This window comes from Mustela nigripes, chromosome 17 (genome assembly GCF_022355385.1).
Source record: "Mustela nigripes isolate SB6536 chromosome 17, MUSNIG.SB6536, whole genome shotgun sequence".
In the NCBI taxonomy this organism is placed as follows: domain Eukaryota; kingdom Metazoa; phylum Chordata; class Mammalia; order Carnivora; family Mustelidae; genus Mustela; species Mustela nigripes.
Window position 1 is genome coordinate 13,231,256 of NC_081573.1, and position 20,969 is coordinate 13,252,224.

The 20,969-nt window shown below is 56.3% G+C and overlaps 1 protein-coding gene and 1 long non-coding RNA gene across 2 annotated transcripts; one reads left to right on the forward strand and one right to left on the reverse strand.

Annotated features, from left to right (window-relative positions):
- Positions 1-1,508: 1,508 nt before the first annotated feature.
- Positions 1,509-11,160, forward strand: LOC132005163 (uncharacterized). The gene is made up of 2 exons (XR_009400746.1): positions 1,509-1,814; positions 10,924-11,160. It is a non-coding gene; the product is annotated as an uncharacterized LOC132005163 (long non-coding RNA).
- Positions 5,001-20,827, reverse strand: LIPE (lipase E, hormone sensitive type). The gene is made up of 10 exons (XM_059381875.1): positions 20,535-20,827; positions 13,063-13,598; positions 10,898-10,988; positions 10,647-10,792; positions 10,252-10,437; positions 9,775-10,069; positions 8,821-9,048; positions 8,422-8,598; positions 5,885-6,288; positions 5,001-5,611 (listed from the first exon to the last, which is right to left on the reverse strand). Exons 1-10 carry the CDS (start codon positions 20,749-20,751, stop codon positions 5,399-5,401), a joined length of 2,493 nt encoding a protein of 830 aa, XP_059237858.1. The 5' UTR covers positions 20,752-20,827; the 3' UTR covers positions 5,001-5,398.
- Between the last annotated feature and the right edge of the window lie 142 nt (positions 20,828-20,969).

Here is a 20,969-nt window from a genome sequence, read left to right on the forward strand (position 1 = left end):
TCTCTCTCTGCCTGCCTCTCTGCCTGCTTGTGATCTCCCTCTGTCAAATAAATAAAATCTTAAAACAAAAAAAAAATCAAGAGTCAGATGCTCAACCAACTGAGCCACCCAGGTACCCCAAAGTCTCAGTTTCTTCTTATTGGGGACAAGGGGCCCTGTGGCCTCAGAAGAAACCCTTGTGTGAAAGGGAAGTTGGGAGGAGATGGGTGAGGCCAGGGAGAGGCTGAGAAACATGATGGGGCACAGAGGGATGGTTAGGATGGGGATGGAGGAAGGACTGCACTGAGAGGGTTGTCCATTCATTTGATACACAGTTGCTGAGCTCCTACAATTTGCCAGGACCTCTGGTGGGCATTGGTTCAAGATGTGGGGAAAGCAGAGAGACCCAGAGAGATGTCCCAAGGTGGCCCATTTGTCTCCATGGTGGGGCTTAGTGACAGTTCTGAGTGATGGAGACACAGTGGTGGAGAGGGATAGAAAGGACCCTGCCCCTCCCTAGTCCTTCCTGAGGCCCAAACTGTCCAGATGAAAGAACAGAAGCCATGGGGGTAAGGCCCTGCCCAGGCTGGGGGCACCCCCATGAATCATTTTCTTATCACTTCCTAATAGGATAATGACACACCTACCCCCTCCTAATCACTATTTTTGACCCCAACTGGGTCCAACACCCACAGTGAGAAGGGTTGGACAAGTCTGGTATTTTGAAATCAGAAGAGGAGATCATTGAAAGTCCTGGTCTTGGGTCCTTGCAACCCCAGGACCCAGGAGTTCTAGACCCCAACCCCCCACCCCAGGAGTCCCCACTTGCAGCCCCTCTTCCTTTGTTTGCTGTCTACCTTTTCTAACCTCTCTGGGCCTGTCTTTATCGCTTTGTCTGTTTATCTCCATCTGTGTCTTGTGTCTTTCCTGTTTCTTTACATCTGCATCTTGATTCTTCCTCACTGGGCATCAATTTTCTCACTTGTAAAATGGGGATTATAATAATCTGATCTCTTAGAACTGTAATGAGGAAGACATGCGATAATTAACCGAAATGCTTCGCATAGAAGCGGGGCCACTGTCCATGCCATGCAAGAGAGAGCTCTCTTATAATTATTGTTTTTAACATTTTAATCTCTCTTGGTATCAATGTTTTTCTCTTTGTCTCCATGTGAGTTTCAAGTCTCCTCACGCTCTGGGTGCCCCTGGCAGACAAGGTTCCTTGGGGGGTGGAGGCGGTGGTGGAAAAGCACAAAGAAGCCAGAGCTTCCCCTAAGCCGCCTCCTCTTCATCTCTATTCCAAGCCTCACCTCATGGGACCCAGAACTCTTGCCTGGGGCAAGGCCTGGCTCCAATCCCATACATAGCCACATAAAATCTTAAACCTCAAATCCGTCATCCCTGGGCAGACCAATGAGTCTTTCAGGTTCCCAACTCCCTCCTCCCTCAAGAGCCAACCATTCATTCAGATGTTCCTCAGACCCTGAAGTCTAGGTTCCTCCATCCCTCCTCCCTCAGGACCAAGGAGTCCGGACTTCTCAAGTCCCCATTTTCCCTTGGGACGCGAGGATGTGGCCAGCGAGCAGTGCGAGCAGCCAAACCCCACTTTCGGGGCGCTTCTGCAGCCCACTACGCCCTCCGCTGCCAGAGGCAGGCCTCCGGAGGCTGGCTGTGATAAGGCCTAAGTCGGGCGGCGATAGGCTCTGGAGGACGCCAGTCTCCACTAGTCTTTGCCAGTCAACCAATAGGCCGCGCACCTGTGGGGTGGGACTCCTTCGACGCACCGCGGAGGCTGGAGCTGCTGGTGAGGGAAACAGGTTCTGCTGGTGCAGTCGGTAAGCCCCTTCCTGCACGCCCAGTACAGGTATTCTGGACATAGTTTGGAGGGGAAACGGCGAGGCTTGGTGGGCTTGAAGGCGGAGGGTCCGCTTAGCCCGGAGGACCGAGCATTTAGCTTTGTTGGAGAAACTGAGTCCCAGATATTCATCTCTCCATTCCATTCCTCTGACCCTAAACCTGATCCTCGGCTGCTCCTACCTGGTGTGCGTACCCATCGGTTCCGTCTCTCCTGCCTTCATTCTCTCTCCCACTCACTGGCTTTCCCATTTCCTTCTGTTGCTACTCGCTTGCTGGCTCATCGCACACTCGGCCACTATTACTTAAACGTTTCCTGAGGCTTCCAGTGTGCTAGGCCTTGTGCTGGCTGACTACAGTGGTGACCAAGACGAGTCAGGCGTAGGCCTTGCCCTCGAGGATCCCGGGTCAGATGGGAGGACGGACACGTTGATGGGCAGGGGTGTGCCGAGGTGGGGGAGTACAGGAGAATCCTTTTTAGCTTTACTGGGTCAGGAAAGGGTTTCCGAAGGAGGGGACATTGGCTCTGGATCCTGGAGGGGTACAAGTACCAAGCAAAGGAGAAGAGCGTGTTGGAGGATGTTTCCTCATAAGCGGGGAAAGCAAAGCATGCGGGAATATTACTGTGTGTAGGTGCCCAAGGAGGCCAGTCAGGTCCTTGCAGTGGGGTACCTGTAAGGCTGGAAGAGGAAGAAGAAGTGGGCAAGGCCAGTTTGGCAGCTCGGACTTTGTCCTGGAGCGGGGTGGTAGTGGGGAGCCATGGAAGGGTTTAGAGCAGGGAAAGACCAGGTCAGAGCTGCAGCCAGAATTGGAGGAAGGAGACTGGATGCCAGTAGCCCAGAAGGTGGCTTGGGCAGATACCCAGGCAGGAGATGAAGCGTGGATTAGGTCAGAGACCAAGAGGATAAGGCAGAGAGGGGTTCAGGAGGTAGAAACAATAGCATATGGGGCTTGATGGGCTGTGGGGCTGTCCAGGACAAGACCCAGAGTTCTGGCCTAGGCTACAGGCGTACAGGAGCTGTCCCTGAGATGGGGACAGGAAATAGGAGCAGGTTGGTGGCTGGTTGACTGTTTTGGGGGAGATGAACAAGGGGTTCTATGAGCTCAACGAGGGAATAGGACCTTTAGGGAGAGTTCTGGGCCATGGTTCCCTCCCCCACACAGCCCTTGCTCAGAAGTCACTTATTGGTTGAATGAGGGCCTCTGTGGTGAGGGTCCCCCTGCCCCATCTGCTCAGGAAACTTTTCTTGTACTTCTGCATCTTCAGTCTCTCTCTCTCCCTTCCTTCCCCAGCAGCATTAAAACATGTTCTGTCATCTCTAAACACACACACACACACACACACACACACACACACACACACACACTACATCCAGCTCCCTTGAATTATTTCTTACCCCGTTCATAGCTGAAGACTTGAGGTACTCACTGGGCAAATCTCTTACCTCCTCAAATCTCTCCCTCCTCAGCCCTCCATGTCTGGCTGCCCACATCCCTGGCCCTGCAATGGCTCTGGACAAGTCACCAAGGACCCACCCACTCCCTGCTGAAGTTGGGGATATTTCCATCCTCATTTCACCCAGACCACTCCCTCTCACCTGAAATCCCCTTAGCTTTAAGTCCTCTTCTCTTGTTTCCTGCTTAGCTTCTTCCCTCTCCAGCTCCACCTTAGAACCCTCCAGGACTGACTCCCTTTTTACTGCCCACCCCTTTCCTGGGGAGCCCTCAGGACTCTCTCTGTCCTGACCCTCTGCTCATCCCATCTGTCCACTCTTCCTGGAAAGAATCTAGCTCCAGCCAGATGTGAGCATCTAGTCTGCTCTCCTGCCTCCTGCTGCTTCCTTGATGTCCCCCTGGGTGGTCTCACAAAGACCTTTTGATCTCTCCATGTGCAAAACATACTGTCACCTACCTTGTACACACCAGAGCCTCTTTCGAGTAAAGACACAGTCTTACTGTCCATGTGCTCCTGTGGCTAGCCTGGGTGCCATTTTCATCCCCATCTGCTCTACCCTCAGTAAGTCCTCTTCAACCTCAGTTACGGCTCCTACTCCTACTCCCTACCCTCATCCCTGTCCTCAGCTTTCTCTGCCTCCAGGACTTGCCCCTTTCAGTCCATCCCCCAATGTCCCAGGGTCTGATCCTGTCCCTCCCCTGCTCAGAGTCCTTCTGTGGCTCCCATTGCCCTCCAGTTACAGCCCAGATTGTACTCCAAGCCCTTTAGGATCTGCTTTTGCTGACCACTCCAGGCCCCTTAGGCCACTCCCCATTTTGCACCTGACCTTCTGGCCAGGGATAGACTTTGATAACTGCCCAGTAGCTCTCACAACTTTGCATGTTTCTTCTGCCTAGCAAACTTAACACTTCTCCTTTAAGGTCAAGCTCATATCACCTCCTCTGTGAAGCCCTCCTTGACTACCACTAATGGAATCTGAGGGGACTGTGACAGCCTGTGTCTGGGTCTCTTTGTCAACTCTCCCCGCCCCCCTGCCCTGGATAGAAATTATCTCTGCTCGGGATGCCTGGGTGGCTCAGTTGGTTGGACAACTGCCTTCGGCTCAGGTCATGATCCCGGAGTCCCGGGATCGAGTCCCACATCGGGCTCCCAGCTCCATGGGAAGTCTGCTTCTCCCTCTGACCTTCTCCTCACTCATGCTCTCTCTCACTGTCTCTCTCTCAAATAAATAAATAAAACCTTAAAAAAAAAAAAAAAAGAAATTATCTCTGCTCTAAACCCAGGGCGTACGAAAGGGCAAGACCTCTGAGTCTTGGTTGAGGGACTGAGTGACTGTCACAGCTGGGCAGAGCTTGGGCTTCCAGTATTTGGGGTGACCAGTTTTGTTTCTGGTTCCCTGTTAAGTTTGCTGTAGTTCTCTAGGAAGTATGGGTTTTCTTTTCTGGGTGGGTGCGGGGGCTGGGTCTGCAAAGGGGAGTAGCTGAGAACCCAGAGCCCTTCGGCACACCACCTGGATTAAGTCTGAAGGTGGTGTGTGTTAGTAGGGGTGTCGAGTCCCTCCGCACCCAAGAATCCGGGCCTGCAGTCCCCTCCTTCCTCAGGATCCACAAGCTGGACTCCCAGCTTTCTACCGCCAGGCTTCTCAGATCCCAGCAAGAGCCTGATGCTGCCCCCTGGTGGGCGACACCCGACACTATTTGCAAGAGGCCAAACTAATTAAATACTTTTATTTACAAAGGAATAAAACCAAACCGACTTGCCAGGTAGGGCCAGGCCCCCACCCTGCGGTGGTCACAGCAGCAGTAGAAGGCAATGATGGAGTGCGGCTCCAGCTGTCCACGGAGACTAGTTGGTGTGCGCCCCCCACCCCTTAGGCCAGGGTCTTGGCTTGGGACCCCCGCCCCCACCCCTACCCCTGGCCGTCCTCCCACCTTAAGGCACAGCCTGCCCCTCCCGCTCAGTCCGAGGGAGCCGGGAGCCCCTCAGGGGGGCCCCGCCACCCAACCCGGGGCGCATTCACCACGGAGGCCGGCTGAAATGGGAACAAGAGGCCTTTAGTGTCGCCCCCCGCAGCCCCATCTCCCTGCGCCTCCTGGCTGGGGCCAGGGCTCAGACCCGCGGCGCGGCGGGCGGGGCGAGGATGAGGCGGATGCACTCCACGCACTGCTCGGCCGCCTGCCGCGTTTCTTGGCACAGCGCCGCCAGACTCAGGAAGCCGTGCGGCAGGTCCTCCACCACGCGCAGCGTCACGGGCTTGCCCAGGCCGCGCAGCCTCCGCGCGAACATGACCGAGTCGTCCAGCATGGGGTCCAGCGCGCACGCCTGTGGGACGGCGGGGTGGGCACGGGGCAGAGGAACGAGGGGAGGGGCCGATGAGTGGGAGAATGAGCCTCGGCCCGGCATCCCCCACCCCCCAGACCCACTGCCTCTTTCCCCTTCCCCGACTGTCCCTAGAGGAAATGGCAGCCCTAGTTCCTGGACAGGCTTCCCCCCTTCCCCCCACCCCCTCCCCCTCTGTGGCTCCCGCTTGGGGGCTCTCTTCCCCAGGTGCACCTGCGTCCACCTGTCCCTGCATCATCCCAGTCTGGTGCTCACCACAATGTGCACGGGTGGCAGGCTCTGTAGCATGCTGTCAGAAGCCAGCAGCGGCGACATGAAGGGGTTCTTGACGATGGGCAAAGAGCAGAGGGGCATCCGGGTGGTGCTATGGCTGGAGCGCCTGGGATGGAAACCCTCTGGGAAGGCGGCGCTTGCGCTACAGCCTCTGTCCTTGGTGCTCAGCTCATCCGGCGCGTCGTCGGGGCCCACGAAGAAGTTGATGTCCGAGGGCGTGGGGGGGCCAAGTGTCTCCGCGGATAGTGACAGCTCTGGGGTGTCTGATGTGTCCGAGCTGCCCTTTAGGCTCAGGTCGTGTAGTGTCAGGCTCTTGAGGGAGTCCGTGCCCAGCGGGCCCTCGGGCTGGACCAGGGCTGCCTCAGACACGCTGCGCCGCATGGGTTCTGCAAAAGGGGCAGGGTAAGGCGGCCAGTCCGGGCCACCCATCAGCCTGGCTTTGTGTGCTGGGTGAGTGAGTGGCTGAAAGGAAGGGTCAGGGGGAGGACAGCGGCCTGTGGAGGAGGAGCTGAGTGCTAGGGCTCTGGAGGCTGCATGTTCCCCCAGACTGTGTCCTTGGAGATGGGTGGGGAGCCCCACGTGCCCCCCGACTGCAACTCCAAGGGAGAGGTGGAAGGAGTCAAGGTGGAGGGCTGTGTGTGTGGTGACCAGGATGGTGAAATGCAAGTCACTTCACCTCTGAGTGCTCAGTTTCCTCCTTTGCACAAAGAGGGCATAAAAATAGTCCTTATCTCACAGGAGGTGGTGAGGACTCAGTGGGATGAGCCATGGCTCGCCATTGGGAGGTCATACACTATCCTCATGTCTTAGTAGTAGTAGTAGGCCTCCCCGACCCCAGCACGAGGCCCAGCTAGCCTGTGAGGGCCGCTCGACACAGGGTATCCACAGTGGAGTAGCAAGCAGGCCCACACGGTGTGAAAGGAAGCCGTGTTCACAGGGAGCTAAAGAGTCTTGGGAAACTGGTTCTCAGGGGCCCCAACCCTGCAGCCCCAAAGATCTGTTCCCAACATTTCCTTCGTGTGCTTTGGTTTTATCCCTTCCCTTTGAGTGAGCCGGGAAGTGCCCTGCTGATGCCGGAGATGGCTTCGGCTGGTGTTGAATGCCCACCTTGGCTGATTTAATCAGATCTGTGCTGCTTACCACTAGCGCACCAGGACACTGCCTTCTGCAGATCTTTTTCTTTTTTGTCTACATAAATCCTCGAAGGCAAGATGCAAGACGATAGGAGAATAACGGCCTAAGTGCTTCATGACCCAGAGGGTCACAGGCACGGAAGCAGTGATGGGAGTCATGGGGTGCAGCCTGTCAGGCTGCCAGCTTCTGCTAGGAACACCTACTGGGTGTTGGGTTTGTGCTGGGTGCTCGGCACAAACAGTTGCATGAAGTCCTAACAACAAACTCATGAGGCAGGTCCCCTGACTGTACTTATTTCATGGAGGAGCAAAGCAAGACTCCCAGATTGGGTCCCTGACCCCCATCCCCTGAGGTTGCTATACTGGCCTGTGTGCCTCTAGGGGCTGTACTTGCCACCTCTGACCTTTAGGGAAAGCCCCAGTGCTCAATGATCCACGGTTCAAATCCCTTTTAATTGTTTTTGTGTGTATTTGCATTCATTTGAATATCCTAAGATTTAAAAAGTTAAAGTAGTGGCGCCTGGATGGCTCAGTCATTAAGTGCCTGCCTTGGCTCAGGTCATGATCCCAGGGTTCTGGGATCAAGCCTCGCATTGGGCTCCCTGCTCGTCAGGAAACCTGCTTCTCCCTCTCCCACTCCCCCAGCTTGTTCTCTCTCTCTCTAAAATAAATAAATAAATCTTAAAAAAAAAATCTTAAAGTAGGACACATTCGGTTGGAATAATTTTCTGAATAGGAATGGTATCTACTTTTGACCACGTGCTATTATTCAAAAAGTACTTCGGGGTGCTGGAGATAGAAAATGAGTTGGCTGTACTTTAAGATCATTAAAATGTTAAAAAAAAATGGTGGGAAAAAAATAGATCCCTGGATGTTAGTGATTTTTGGATGCATGAGGATCCTGCCACCTGCCCTGAGGCTAGGAATCTCTTCCACTGACTGAGGTCTGTGCAGTCTGCTGATCTCCTTGCCCTTAGGCTTCTAGGCCAGCCCCTGGAGTGGGGTATTACCCCCATGTGTCTCTGTTAAAAGTCTGGGAAGAATCTAGGAGGGCTGGACTCCCCTCTGAGGGCCCAAGAGATTTGAGTGGCATTATCAGGATCGAAAATCAGCACACGTAACAACCTTTGGAAGGCTAAATCTTATAGTTCCTGGAAGTTCTGAGATGACCTGGTGGACTGGAAGTCCTGGAAATTCCAGGATGTGGATCGTTGTGGAAAATCAAGGCTGTGCGGTAGTCCCCAGGGATAAATACAAGGTTAGAGCCAGAAGGTTATCTCCGATTCCCTGAGCACTCCAGGACACAGCCTCTCACCTCCCCCCAGGACTTCTGGTGGACTGGGCTCTCTACCTCGAATGGGTGCGTGAGGGGAGGGCTTCACTCACCTGCTGTGGGTACTGAGTTCCTGTGGGACTTGTTCCCACTCAAGTCCAGGAAAGAGTGGAGCCATGAGGAGGCGCCCACGCGAAGGTCCCGGAAGAGCAGGGCTGTGTCTCGTCGCACCAGCCCCATCATGCCCAGGGCCTTCTGGTCCGAGTTGGAGGGGTCCTCTGTCTCTCCACCTGTGGAGTGTGTGCAGAGGGCTGAGGCCCAGTCTCAGCACTCGCCAACGTCAAGCCTCTGTGCCCTCAGGGACCCAAGAATGTCTGATGGCTTCAGTGGGGACCAGGAGTCTCTGATTTCCTTTCCCGAGCCCTGGGAGACTGGGCGCTGGCCCCCGTCCCTGTAGGACTCCGGCGTCCAAGCCCTCCCCAGGCCCCCAGCTGTGTGTGTGGTGGTCTTACCAGCGTAGGCGCTGACACACTTGGTGAGCACACTGAGGGGCAGCAGGGGGTCCATGATGCTCAGAAGGCGGGAGGGAGAGGCGGTTGATTGTAGCATTGTGGCTGGGTAAGCTGCCATGATGCCATCTGGCACCCGTACCCCATAGGCTGCTGCCCGGAGGGACACAGTGAAGCAGAGGTTCCCACCTGCGCTGTCCCCTGCGAGGCATATCCGTTCCCCTGTTGAGCCTGGGTTGGAGGGGTGTTGGAGAGGGCTTGGTTAGCTTGGCAGGGAGGAATTCAAGCTCTGAGCCAGGAGCAATGGACTCTCAGAGGTAGGATATGGGGGCTCCAACCCCAAGGTCTAGCCAACTGCAATTTTAGAGATTGGTAAACTGAGGGAGGGGTTTGGGGGACAGCAGTCGGGGGATCAGGGAGACTTGATGATGTAGAGATCATGCTCTGAGGAGCTTGAGGTTGGAGGTCAGAAGCAAGGGGGACAGGTGGTGAGAAAGGAGAGACAGGGCCCATTTCGGGAAGGAGGGGCAGCGGAGGCCTGGAGATGGAAGGGCAGGGTTCAACTGACCATACAAAAGAGCCACATCCGTGTGCTCTGGGGCACACCCCTGCCTTGTCCTGGGCCTCTGGAGATGTCAGAAGAAGGAGGTCAGAGGAGCTGGAAGAATGGGCTGGAGCGAGGGCCAGGGAGCTGGACATGCAGGACAGGCGGGTGGAGAGACAGGAGGAGGAAAGAAAAGGTCCGAGGGCATGTGGGGTATCAGGGCTAGATGGGGAGAGCGGGGGGCAGTGGGGCAGGAGGGGGTGAACAGGTGGCAGAGAGCTGGGTGGGAGGAGATGGGAGGGGAGGCAGCAGGTGCAAGACTGAGGCCTGAGCAGGTAAATGGCTCTCTCCCTGCGCAGTAGAGGGTGGTGGCAGGACCAGGGAGTGGGTGACAGCGAGGGGCGGGGGCTCACCGAGGAGGGCACAGTGTTTGACAGCCCAGCAGTAAGCGTAGAAGCACTCCTCCAGCGCCCGGGGGAAGGGAGCCTCGGGGGCCAGGGAGTAGTCGATGGAGAGGATGGGAACACCCAGCTCCTGGGCCCAGCTCTTGAGGTAGGGCTCATGGGATTTGGAGGTCTGGGCCACGAAGCCACCGCCGTGGATGTGCACAACCAGGGACTGTGCGCGGGGTGCCTGCTGGGGGCGGGGCCGCAGCTCCAGGCTCCGGGGCCCCTCAGACTTCACCAGGTTGCTGAGCTCCTCACTGTCCTGGGCGGGGGGATGAGGAAGGATGATGTGGGTGAGGCTGGGGCAGCCTGCCCGGGCCTCACCCCACCAAAGGGATGTGCTCAGAGACACAGGATGGGCATAGGGAGCAGGTGTAAGAAGTGGGAGGTGGGAGGGCGTCTAGGTAAAGGGGCTGTCAGTGCTCCTTGGCTGTTATCTCCTACCTGTCCTTCACGCAGGTCATAAGAGATGAGCCTGACGAGGACCGGCCCGGGGCCCGAGTGGGCCAGGGGGGGCGAGATAGTGACCGTGAACTTGGGGTCAGCAGTCAGCGGCATTTCAAAGGCCTCTGGTGGCAGACTGAGGAGGCGGCTTACCCTCACGGTAGCTGATGTCATGTTCGCTAGAGACTGGTGGGAGGAGACAGGAGGGGTGCTGGCGAAGAGCTGCTTGCAGCCTCTCATGTCTCCTCTCGGATCCCCACCCTCACCTTTTCCGTCACGCACTGTCCCTGAGCCTGGAGCCTCACTGAGGCCTGACGTGGTCTGGGATGGGTCTGTGGGCCCCAGTGTGCCCATCTTGTAACACCCGTGGGGTCTTCATCAGGCCCCCTGCTCACCGATAGCACCTCAATCTCAGTGATATTCCAGAAGGATTTCCAGAAGTGCACATCTAGGTTCTGTATGATCCGCTCAAACTCAGCCCCACGCAGTTCTGGGTCGATGGCAAAGCGGCCGCTGGTGAAGAGGGAGCTGGCAGTCACACCTGGGGGTCAGGAGGGGTATCAGGGACTCCAGTGGGGGGAGATGGAAGGAGGAGGAGGGACAGGAAGGGAGGTGGGGCTGTAGGCAGGGTCTGGCAGGAACTCACCAAGGCCTGTTTCATTGCGCTTATAGTGCTCCCCGAAGGACACCAGCCCGATGGAGATGGTCTGCAGAAATGGCCGGATGGCAGGCGTGAACTGTGGAGAGACGCTGCTGGGTCACCTGCTGCCCAGGAGGGACTGGAGGCAGGAGTGAGCGGCAGAGATGTGGTTTGGGGGGAGACGTGGTCATTCAGCAAACATTTAGTGAGCTCCTACTCACATTGCTCTAGGCAACAGGAAGCAAATAAAGGTGCATGTTCAATGTCAAGGAATGCTTTGAAAAACCAGTAGGTGGAGGGGACACAGACTGATGACTAGGGGGTCAGGCTACTTAGATGGGTATCCAGAGGGTGCTGGAGGAGGGATCCAGATGCAGCAAAGGAAGGCTGGGCCCTGCAGAGGACATGGCAAGTGCAAAGGCTCTGAGGCAGCCTGTGCTTGGTGGGGGTAAACTGTGTGGCTGGAGCAGAGTGAATAAGGAGAGAGGGGCAGTGGCCAAGGTAAGAGAAGAGGGGGCTCATGGAGGAATGTGGATGTATTCCAGATGTGGGTGGAGCCATAGAGGGCTGGGAGTAAGGTGATGCAGAGATTTCCTGAAAGTCATCGAGGACAGAGATGAGGCCAGGTGCACGGACGGGGACCAGTTCCTGGGTGGCAGGAAGACAGACAGGAGATGGTCAGAGACAGGGCCAGAGATCTTGCAGCAGAAAGCCAAATGGGGAGACGCATCTGAGGGAGGAGGCAGGCAGCTAAGAAAAGACAATGGGGAGACAAGATCAGAGGAAAAAAGCCATTGGAAGCTGGGCATGGGGCCAGCAGGGTTCTTTTGTTCATTCAACAAATGCAGGCCTACATCCTACTTCAAGCTAGGCACTAGGCTTTGGGTGGGGGGTGGGGGATGGGCAGGAGGAGGTGCTAGCTAGCGGTGCACAGAGGCTTCTGCCCTGTGGGGGCTGACATTTTACAGGACAAAGCCAGTTCTGTAGCATAGCTGCTGGGCCCTCAGAGAAGAGCTGTCAGGCATGACCTTGCCCCTGGCCAGGGGCCCAGTGGGCCAGAGAGCACAGCGGTGCCTGGCCATTTTGCCTGGAGTGCTGGCTTGGGTGGCCCCAGGATCACTCTCCCGTGACTCCAAGGTCGTGGCCGGGACACAGGGAGGAGCCAGCTGGCCCAGCTGGACTGATCGATATTTGCTGGGGGTCAGTTTAGGTGAAGGGAAGTTCCCAGGAACATCCAGGCTGGATTGGTGAGGACAGGCTGCTCCGTGGGGAAGCGGGAAAGAACGCTGAGAGACTGCCAAGCCCATCTGGGCTGGGGGATTAGGGGGACCCAGAGAGAATCTGAGGGGCTGCAGAGTCACACAGCTTCAGATGCTCCTGTGGGGGGCTTCCCTGATGTGCCTGGGGCCTGGGGCACCTAGAACTGACCTCATAGGAGTACACTGGACCTCTGCTCTGAGGCCTCAGGACCCCGTCCCCCACCCCAATTCTGAATCCCCAGATGACTTGCTCAGAGTCCAAAGGCTCCCAGGCTGCCTTCCTTTCAGTGCTAAGGTGAGCAGTACCCCCATGGGAGTGTCTGGAGTGGGGCCACCACCAGGTCCCCCTGGTAGTCACCAACTCGGAAGTGCTCCTTGGCCTTCCCCATGGCTGGAAAATCCTGCGTCAACAGCCCAGGCTGACCTGGGGTCCTGTGGCCTTGAGCCTCTGTAAAATGGAGCTAGCCCCCTCCCTTCTGCACATGCACCCCCCCGGGGGGGGGCACTAAATGGGGTGTGTGCTTTTGAAGAGGCCTTTGAGAACAATACTAAGCACCCTTCTGAGGGGTCTCAGATGATTCAGGGGCCAGGCAGGTCACCATAAAGACTGGTCAGATCTCTGAGAGTAGGATAATAGAAAGTCATGGGGATCCTGGCACAAAGAGCTATGCGAGTTGACGATTTCTTACTACTCGGTGGAATCAACCCAGGGGCCACAAGTTTGAGGCCCCCCCCCCGTCCCATGCAGCTGCCTGAGCCCTAGATGTCTTCCCCTTTCCAGGTCTACCATCCTGGGAGTTCAGGCAAACCGACCACTATGGCAACTGTACCATGCTGTGGGGCCAGGTAGGGGCCCACCGGGCACCTTCACTCTGAGTCCAGAGGAGTGGGGCTGTGGCCGGGGGAGCTCACCTGGAAGCCCAGACAGCGGCCATAGAAGCAGCCCTTATGCAGAGTGACATACTCGCGCAGGAACTCAGCAATGAGCCCATCGTCACCCTCAAAGAAGAGCCCCCCTGGCTGGTTAGTGGCCAGCAGGCCCTGGGCATAGTAGGCTAGGGCCCGGAGCTGGGTGAGGGCGACCAGGTAGGCCTCGAGCTCTGCCAGGTTGTGGCTGGTGCGGAAGAAGATGCTGCGGCGGTTGGAGGCCACGTAGCGGGACTTGTGCAGTAGGTGCGCCAGGCAGCAGCGGGCCGTGTGCACGAGGCTGCGGTACCCATTGGCCGGCGTCTCGGCGTCCAGGTCAAAGAGGTGTGCCACGCTCAGCAGGCGGCCCAGGGCCGGCTCCAGCCCCAGTGCCTGCTCCCGAATCCCTGCAAAGACTCCCGACAGCCGCCGTGCCGTTTCCCCGGGGCCCTGGCTCGAGAAATAGGCCATGTTGTCCTCCGCCAGAGTCACCAGTGACTGGGTCATCGTGCGCAGGTCCATGCTGTGTGTGAGCCGCGAGGCTGTGGGCCAGCGGGGAGCCTCTGTTAGGCAGGCTAAGGCCAAGGGTGCAGTCTAATGCCCCATCCCCTACTTTTGCAGACCCAAGAGTCCGGACCCTAGACCCCCGTTCTCCCTGCTATCTCCTATGTGGGGCTCTTCTTGGATTCCTAGCTCCACGTCTCTCCTACAACCCCAGAGTCTACCCACCCCTCTGTTTCCTTCCAGGGACCCAAGAATTCAGGTGCTTGCTCTCCTGGGGGCCAGGACTCTTGAGGTTCTCTGAGAGGTGTGGAGCCTAACTAGGTCCCCCCTCTCTCAGGCCCCAGGTGCCACCCACAGGCCCATCCCCTCCACCAGAATTTGGGAGAGCTCAGCTCTCAGCCCATCCATTCCCATCTACCTGGTGATGTTGCCAGACCCTGGTCTCAAGCCTAATTCTCTTCCTGAACCCATTTCATAATCCTAGCCTTACTTAAAACAGAGGAGTCAGTCCTGTCCCCCTCCTGGTCCCTTGAATCTGGCTGTGGAACCTCCTCCAAGCTCCAGCTGCCTCCCTTTTCCTCTGTGGGATCCCCACAGGTCGGTCGGTCCCACTGCTCCCCAGCTGGGTCCCCCAGCCTTTGGGCCTCTCCACTTGGCTTAGATCGCATGGGCCAGCCCCATTCCCCTGCTTAGAACAGTCGCCTTCATCTCTGCCATTAGCCTTGAGCTCCCTCTGTGCCAGACCTGTGCTAAGATTTTTCCATGTGTTTGTTCCGTTAGTGCTTGCTCACCCTGAGAACCAGACTGCCTCCATTTTTGTTTCAACTGTTATGGGTAGCATCCCCATTTTACAGGAGAAACTGAGGCTCCGAGGTGTTCAGTAAGGAGCTGAAGCTTGCATTGATAGTGGCAGCGCGGGATTCAAACCCTGATCTCTGGGTCCAGAGCCCTTACTTCTGCTGGTCTCCCTCCCAGGGTTCTGGAAGCTGGGCCTCTGACTATGGCCCTCAAAAACTTGCCCTGGCCTAGGCCTGACTCCCCACACTTCAGGGTTCCTGGTGATCTTCCCTCTGGGATCCCTGTACTGTCACCCACGCCCTGGGCAAGCTGCCGTTGACTCCCTTGGTGGAGATGGTGCCCTCTGCTCAGGGGACTCTTCCCTCCTGAAGCCCACTAAGGACCCTGCCTGGCTGCTGCCTCATCCCCGAGAAGGTGTCTCCCCTCCCTTGCAGTCCCTGGGGTTTTAAAGCTCTACCACCCCTGTCTCTCAGCAGACAGTGCACTCACCCCTCCCAGACCTCTTCTGAGCTCCCCCAGGCTGAGCTGCAGGCTCCGCTAGGGCTGAGAGTGGCGGGTGCCAGCAGAAGCCTGGGGCGATAAACCAGCGGGGAGGAGCAGAGCCTGCCCTGGGTGTGGCCACCGGCTCCACCTCCCACCCAGAAAGGACAGGGAAACCATGTGTTGTAAACACAGCAGGGAGCCCAGCGCCCCTCCCCCTCTGCTGGTTCCCAGGCCTGGGCTCAAATGGGAGTCCTTGTCCCAGGCTCCTCTGCCTTAGAACCCAGGAGTTCAGGCCCCAGCCCCTTCCTCCCTTGGATCCAGGCATCCAGACACTCAAACCCCTCAACAATTAGAAACAGGTATCTAGCCTGCCAACAACCCTCTTCTCTCTTAGAAGCCAGGAATCTTAGCCTCTGTTCTGAACAAACTGTTTCTTTTCACCAAGCCCAGCTGCCCTCCCTCTCCCCAGGGTGGATTTCAGGGAGCAAAGGCCCAGTGATCTCAGCTCCTGTCCTGTCCCCTATGCTGGCCCTGGCACAGCCGGCCCCAGCTGTTGGTGGTGGTAGGCGGGGAGGGAGAGTCAGCCCTGCCTGTCCCTCCCCAGAGCACAAAAGCCGATTAAGGGGAGCGCCTAGGTGGCTCAGTGGGTTAAGCCTCTGCCTTCCGCTCAGGTCATGATCCCAGGGTCCTGGGATCGAGCCTTTCATCAGGCTCTCTGCTCGGTGGGGAGCCTGCTTCCCCCTCTCTCTCTGCCTCTCTGCCTACTTGTGATCTCCCTCTGTCAAATAAATAAATAAAAATCTTTAGGAAAAAAAAAAAGCCTATTAAGGGTGGTGCCAAGCTCAGCTAGGGGTTCTGAGCCACGTGTCCTACGGTGTGGTGTTCCCACACTGGGCACATGCCACTTACCCTTCACAGGCCATCCTGCTGTGACTGTCATCCCCACCTCACATATGGGAAACTGAGGCTCCAATAAACACCTTACTGATGTGATTCCATGTACTCCTTACCTGGCCAGCTCTTTCTTACCCTTTAGGCCTTGGCTTCCCCTCCACACACAGGCCCTCTCTAACTATTCCTCCCCACCTAAGACACACACCCCTATCATTACTCTCTGCCATCATACTTGCATTTCTTCCTAGAATTTTACACACTTGCAATTAGACCCGTTCATTTACATGTTTGTTGTTTGTCTCCCCACCAGGGACAGACCCAGACTTCGTGGAGCTGTGAAGCTGGTATGTGTAGAAGTAAAGCTCTTTTTAGGAAAAAAAAAAAAAAAAAAGGTGTAAAATCACAAATACAAACTTAGGGACAGGGTTTTGGAAGGGGTCTGCACAAATGGGAGGCCCTGAGGTCATCTGCTTGGCTATAGGTGAATCCTCTGTCTCTCTTCTCTCTTTTTTTTTTCCTTTTTAAGATTTATTTATTTATTTGCTGGAGAGAGAGAGAGCAAGCACAGCAGGAGGGGCAGAGGGAGGCAGACTCCATCAGATTCCCCGCTAAATGGGGAGCCGGGATGCAGGGCTTGATCTCATGACCCTGAGATCTGGACCTGAGCCAAAACCATGAGTCAGACCCTTAACAGACCGCACCGCCAAGGTGCCCCCATTTCTTTTCTTTTGGATTATGATGCCCCTAGGGCAGGGGGTGGCCTCAGGGCTCATCATGGGGTCTGGAACATAAAAGTTACTCAGCAAATACCTGACAAGATGGAAAGAAAGCGTGAAGAGTCAGAGTGGGGGCAGAAGCAGGTGAATGGGAGCTTGGGAGAGGACCACCCCTCCCCAGGGCAGACAACCAGACGAACAGATAGACGCCTCTGGAGACAGTGCTGAGGTTGGTGACCAGGTGAGCCTGGATGGGCTGGGATGAGCAGTGGCGAGGAAGAGGCTGAATCCCAGGCCGTCATGATTCCAGGGCCCTGCCCTTCCACCCTGTTCTAGGCAGCTCCCCAGGGGCTGAGCTGGGTGGAGGAGGGAGGAAGGGATATTGAGGTTGCCAGAAACTTGCCAAGAATCTCAGGCAGAGGGCACTGGGGCAGAGGCAGGCACCCAAGGCCCGTGGGTAACAACTGGGGTAGAGGTGGGACCAAGGGGTCCTGCCACCTCGCGCCAGCCCTTTGCCCTAAAGAGTCACAGGACAGCTGGAGCCAGGCTGGATTCTGGGCCCTGGGGACTGAGCAAGGGTGAGAAAGGAAGGCAGCTCAGCGAGGATGGAGGAGGAAGGGCCAGCTCTGAGGCCTAGGAGGGGTGAGAGCTTCTGAAGGGGAGAGCCCTGCAGGGCAGAAGCTGGGTGGGGGGCAGCGAGGGCAGCCTGCTCCCTGAGTGTGTCTGCCTCAAAGGGCAAACACTGTTCTGACAACCCTGTGAGCCAGGCACAGTAACTCATCTTGTGCTCTCCGCAGCCCAGGGGCTGGGACTGTCCTCGCCCCTTCTGGCAGCAGAGACAAGTGAGATGCAGAGGAGGACAGGACCGCCCATGGTCACAGGGCTGAGGAGGGCGGCTCAGGGGGTCTCTGCAGTGTTTCTGCTGTGTGTGTGTGTGTGTGTGTGTGTGTGTGTGTGTGTGTGTGTGTCTCCTCTCCATCACGTCTCAGCTGGCTGCTTTCTGGGTGGTCAGGTATGAGTGTTTTGGAGGCTCACCCATGATGTATGTATGTATGTGGGAACATGTCATGCCTCATGTTCACCTGGCCTGTGTTTGTGGGTGGGTGACATTTTTTTCCAGTCTGTGCATTTGTATGTTTTTCTGTATGTTTAGGGCTTGTGTGTATGTATGTGTCGTGGCCCCTGTGAGTGTATCTGTGTGTTCTTCTTGGCCTGTGAGATTGCACAGGCATGTGTCTGTGTGTTTATGGACATGTATACTCATATCTGTGTGCATCCGTGTGTGTGTGTGGCCACTTCCCACTACCATCTAATGCAGCACAAAGTTCTGCCCACTCTGCCTCCGCAGAAGCCTCTGGAATCTGGCCCTTGTCCCACCTCTAGTGACCCCTCATCTAGATAATTGTATTAAGTTTTTATGTGTCTCTGATTTTGCCCCCTTCAATCTCTTTTCCACGTAGCAGCCAGAGGATTTTTCTAGAACTTTAGTCCAGTCACATACTCCTACCCCCGCAACACCCCCACCCTTGCTCTCAGGATAAAGCCCCCAATCCTGGACATGACCTTCCAAACCAGGTGCTCTCTGGGCCCCCCGCCCACCCCGCCCCCCCTTCCTCCCCTCCCTTGCTGAGCTCCCTCTGTGTTGTAATGAGCCACTTCCTTGGGCCTCAAGGTCTCTGCCCGCACTGTCTCCTTTGGCTCCCTGCCCCCCTTGCACAGCCATCAACACTTGCTCATCCTTGGGTCCAATGTCACCTTCCTGGGAAGCTTCCCTCTTTCATTTTCTTAGGACTTTCTCTCTTGTATTTGCCACAGTTTACAATTATATTTGATTTGTGGGATTATGTGATTCACTTATACCTCCAGTGTGAGTCTGTCCTCACCACCAAGAGTCTAGGCCTGACACAAGTTAATGTTCAGTGAACAAATCTGTGTGACTGGAGCCTTCTGGATCCACAATCAAGGTGGGGGCGCAGAGCAGTTTTGAGTTCACACACTCCTGCCCTCAGGAGGCTGGGTTGGCCATCTCTCTGCCCTCACTGGCCAGGTAAAGAAGCCCTGGTGACCTTGCTCCCTCAGAGCCTCAGCGTCGTCATCTCGGAAATGGGGTGATCATAATGACGCTAGAGTCATTGGTTCCTGGGAAGATCAAACTGATGACTAGGACTGCTGCAGCCAGCCTAGAGGGCTGGGGCAAGGTCTGATTCACCCTACTGAGGCGTGGCACCAGGGCAGAAACTCAGGAAATGACTGGTGGATCTCAGAGCTTAGTGGAATGAGTCTTTGTGAGTAGGTGGGCCCTTGGGTTGGTGGGTAGGACTGGCTCAGCCCTGTGCAAAGCACCCCACCTGATAGGATTCTGAGTCCTCATGACAGCCTTAAGGGCAGTACAATTATTATTATCCCGGTGTTACAGTTTATACATTCCTTCACTTACTAATCCAATAAATATCTGAGTGCCTCTGTGCCCGGCATGTGAGGCTATGAAAATGTGGGCTAAACAAGGCAGACACAGCCCCTTCTTAGGGGAACTCACTGCCTACTGGGAAGTAACAGTCATCATAACCTCCGCCCCTCAGGCAGTCATGCTGTGTGCCCGTGTCTAATGTGCTACACTCATTCAAACCTCACAACAGCCCTACGAGCCAGGGAGTCCGATCATTGTGCCCACTTTACAGCTCAGAAAGTTCAGACAGGGAAAGAAGCAGCCTGTTGCCCAGTGTACCATAGCTTATAACCCCAGGAGCCACACCAGCAACACCCACGTTTTTAACTTTGGTCTCTACTGCCTCTGGGCACACTGTCCTGCCTGTGAGGCTGTGTCTGGTAGTGTGACAGTGAATGCCCTCAGGTCCCAGCCTGAGCTCGGAGCCTGTCTGCCTGTCTGTGTGGGTGTGCTTGTGTGCCTGTATTCCTGTGTATAGCCAACTCTCGTTCTGGCTAATGATGTTGCCTAAGGCAGACAGAACAATGGGCTTGGGGTCTCTAGGGCCTGGGGGCTATGTCAGTTTCTTTCCTTCACAGGAACTTCCTACAGGTCCTCACTTGGCTTCACAAATACTCATCCCTAGCAAGAACTTAATGTGTTGTCCTGCCTGGGGCTTGCAGCATCTCTGCTGGTTTGTCAGTCTTTCTCCTGTCTGCTGAGATCTGTAAATAATGTGACACCTTGGGAACCCAGTGGACAGCCCTCCCTTCTTTGCGCCAGGGTGGGTGTGGTGGTCTGAAGCTACCCAGGGCCCCTAGTTTTAAAAAGAATGGGGGGTTGGGGCGCCTGGGTGACTCAGTGTATTAAAGCCTCTGCCTTTGGCTCAGGTCATGATCCCTGGGTCCTGGGATCGAGCCCCGCATCGGGCTCTCTGCTCAGCGGGGAGCCTGCTTCCCCCTCTCTCTCTGCCTGCCTCTCTGCCTACTTGTGATTTCTGTCTGTCAAATAAGTAAATAGAATCTTTTAAAAAAAAAAAAAAGAATGGGGGGAGGTCAGGAAGTTAGACCCCAATGATGCTGGGCTGAAGCAGGTGGGCTGACAAGGAACTGAGACATGGATTGAATGAAGGGTGGGAGGATGGACTGTTTTGAGTCATACTGTTTTGAGCCTGGGGCACTTCCCACTATGGGGTACCCCTTCCTCCTACCTTTTCCTGACAGTGAATGCCCTCTAAAACTTCCTCTTGGAGCAACCGTTTCTAAACCTCTCCACTATCCTCTCATGAGTGCTGGGGCCCTGAAAACCGGCTCTCGAACCATTTTTTTGGTAGGAAAGACCGAGGCCAGGAATCACCCCACGGTCACACAGCGAGTACGGAGCAGGACAGGGACCCCTAGTTTTGGAGACTCGCATTCAGGATCGTGTTCCCGAGTCGCTACTGGGACATCTGGTAGTCTCTAGGCTGAGGGTAATATTCCACTCTCACGTCACCCATTCTCACAATGGATCATCCCCGCACCCCTTCGCAGGGCGGCATTGGGCCAGCCCAAGGGCTGCCCCACTTCTCGGGGCCGTGGGTCCGTCCACTTAGTCCCCAGTTCCCTGCAGGATGTCCAGGGTTCCTTCCGTTCTGCAGCCGACCCCCGGGCGCTCACCTTTGGTTTTGCTTTTTCGCCACCGCCGACGGCTACGACTCTTGGAACCCTCTTTGGCCCTCTTCGAGGCCAGGGCCCCATCGGCCCTGGCTGCCCCGCTTCCCCAGTCAGACTCCATCAATTCTCGGCGATCCCCACGCGGGGGCTGATTCCAGTCGCCGGGCCTCGCCGGGAGAGCCAATCCTCGCGGCGCACCACCACCGGGCCCCCATACCATCCAATCCTGGGCTTGCTTTTCTCTGGGTCCCGCCCCCTGAGCGATCCGGGCCGCACTCCACTGCCGGGTCCCGCCCTGGGCCTAAAGCCTGGCCCCGCCCCCTCGCACACTTTAAAGGGCCCGTGACCAACGAAAATGCAGCCCCAGGGCCGCGAAAAGTGTCCTTCGGACAGGACTAGCGGGGAGTCCCGCGGGGGTCGTCCCAGAAGGGAAGCCTC